The following is an 819-nucleotide window of genomic DNA, read 5'->3' on the forward strand; positions in this document are numbered from 1 at the left end:
TCCTTCACGGATGAGAGACTGTCAGAATACAACCACCAGCATCCAGTGAATATCTTTTTAGCTCCTAATGGGGTGTATTCTCGATAACAAACTTCCCAAAGTCCAATACGGCTCGGTTTCTCACCACTTTGGTTAACCCAATACGAAGTTGAAAATCCAATTATCTTAAAAAGTAATGCCAAAAGCGTAAAGGCAATGCCAGAGAAATAAAATCTTCGCTTGGAGTCTTTAATAATAACCATATTTAAAATTAGTGTGAATCTCAAAGGTGATGTCCAGCTGATGTAGTTATTTGATCAGGGGTCGGTGTTGTTTCCTTTCTAATTCGACCAAGGTGCGAGCTTACAAAATATGTTTATTCATTATACAAATAATCCTGTTTTTAATCGTTCCTTGTACATAATTGTTATAAACAAATGGATCAAGAATGTATTACAACCGAAGAAATGACAACAGGTAACAACAGGTAGATCAGTTTCAAAAAGAGAGTCAGGCTTTTGTATTGTTTATTTTCGTTTAGATTTGGGGCAGAGATATTACAGTCGTAGTTTCTTCCCTTCGTCACTAACCGGAAGACATGACTATATATATATATTAACAGTTGCTGAGGGATAAGGGTAAACGAAATACAGTTATTTATCTGGAGTAATTACTATAGAGTAAGATTTCTGTTCATAAAATCGAAATACTAGAACCAACGATAGCGCAGTTAGTAGGACATTTCTAAACAGGATGGCAACGATATATCGCCCTGAGCAACTGAATTGATCTTAGCTATGAATCACCTGTGAGTTAACTCAATATGTGATACTTCTAGTA

The 819-nt window shown here is 35.8% G+C and overlaps 1 protein-coding gene across 1 annotated transcript in view; it reads right to left on the reverse strand.

The window, feature by feature from the left end:
* The window catches only part of LOC115211099, a 54,799-nt gene extending 54,274 nt beyond the window's left edge, over positions 1 to 525 (reverse strand). The window contains exon 1 of the mRNA XM_029779994.2: positions 1 to 525. This exon is cut by the window's left edge and continues 14 nt beyond it. Coding sequence (XP_029635854.1) covers positions 1 to 242 — 242 coding nt within the window. The 5' untranslated portion in view covers positions 243 to 525.
* Positions 526 to 819: the final 294 nt, after the last annotated feature.

This window comes from Octopus sinensis, linkage group LG4 (assembly GCF_006345805.1).
Source record: "Octopus sinensis linkage group LG4, ASM634580v1, whole genome shotgun sequence".
Lineage (NCBI taxonomy): Eukaryota > Metazoa > Mollusca > Cephalopoda > Octopoda > Octopodidae > Octopus > Octopus sinensis.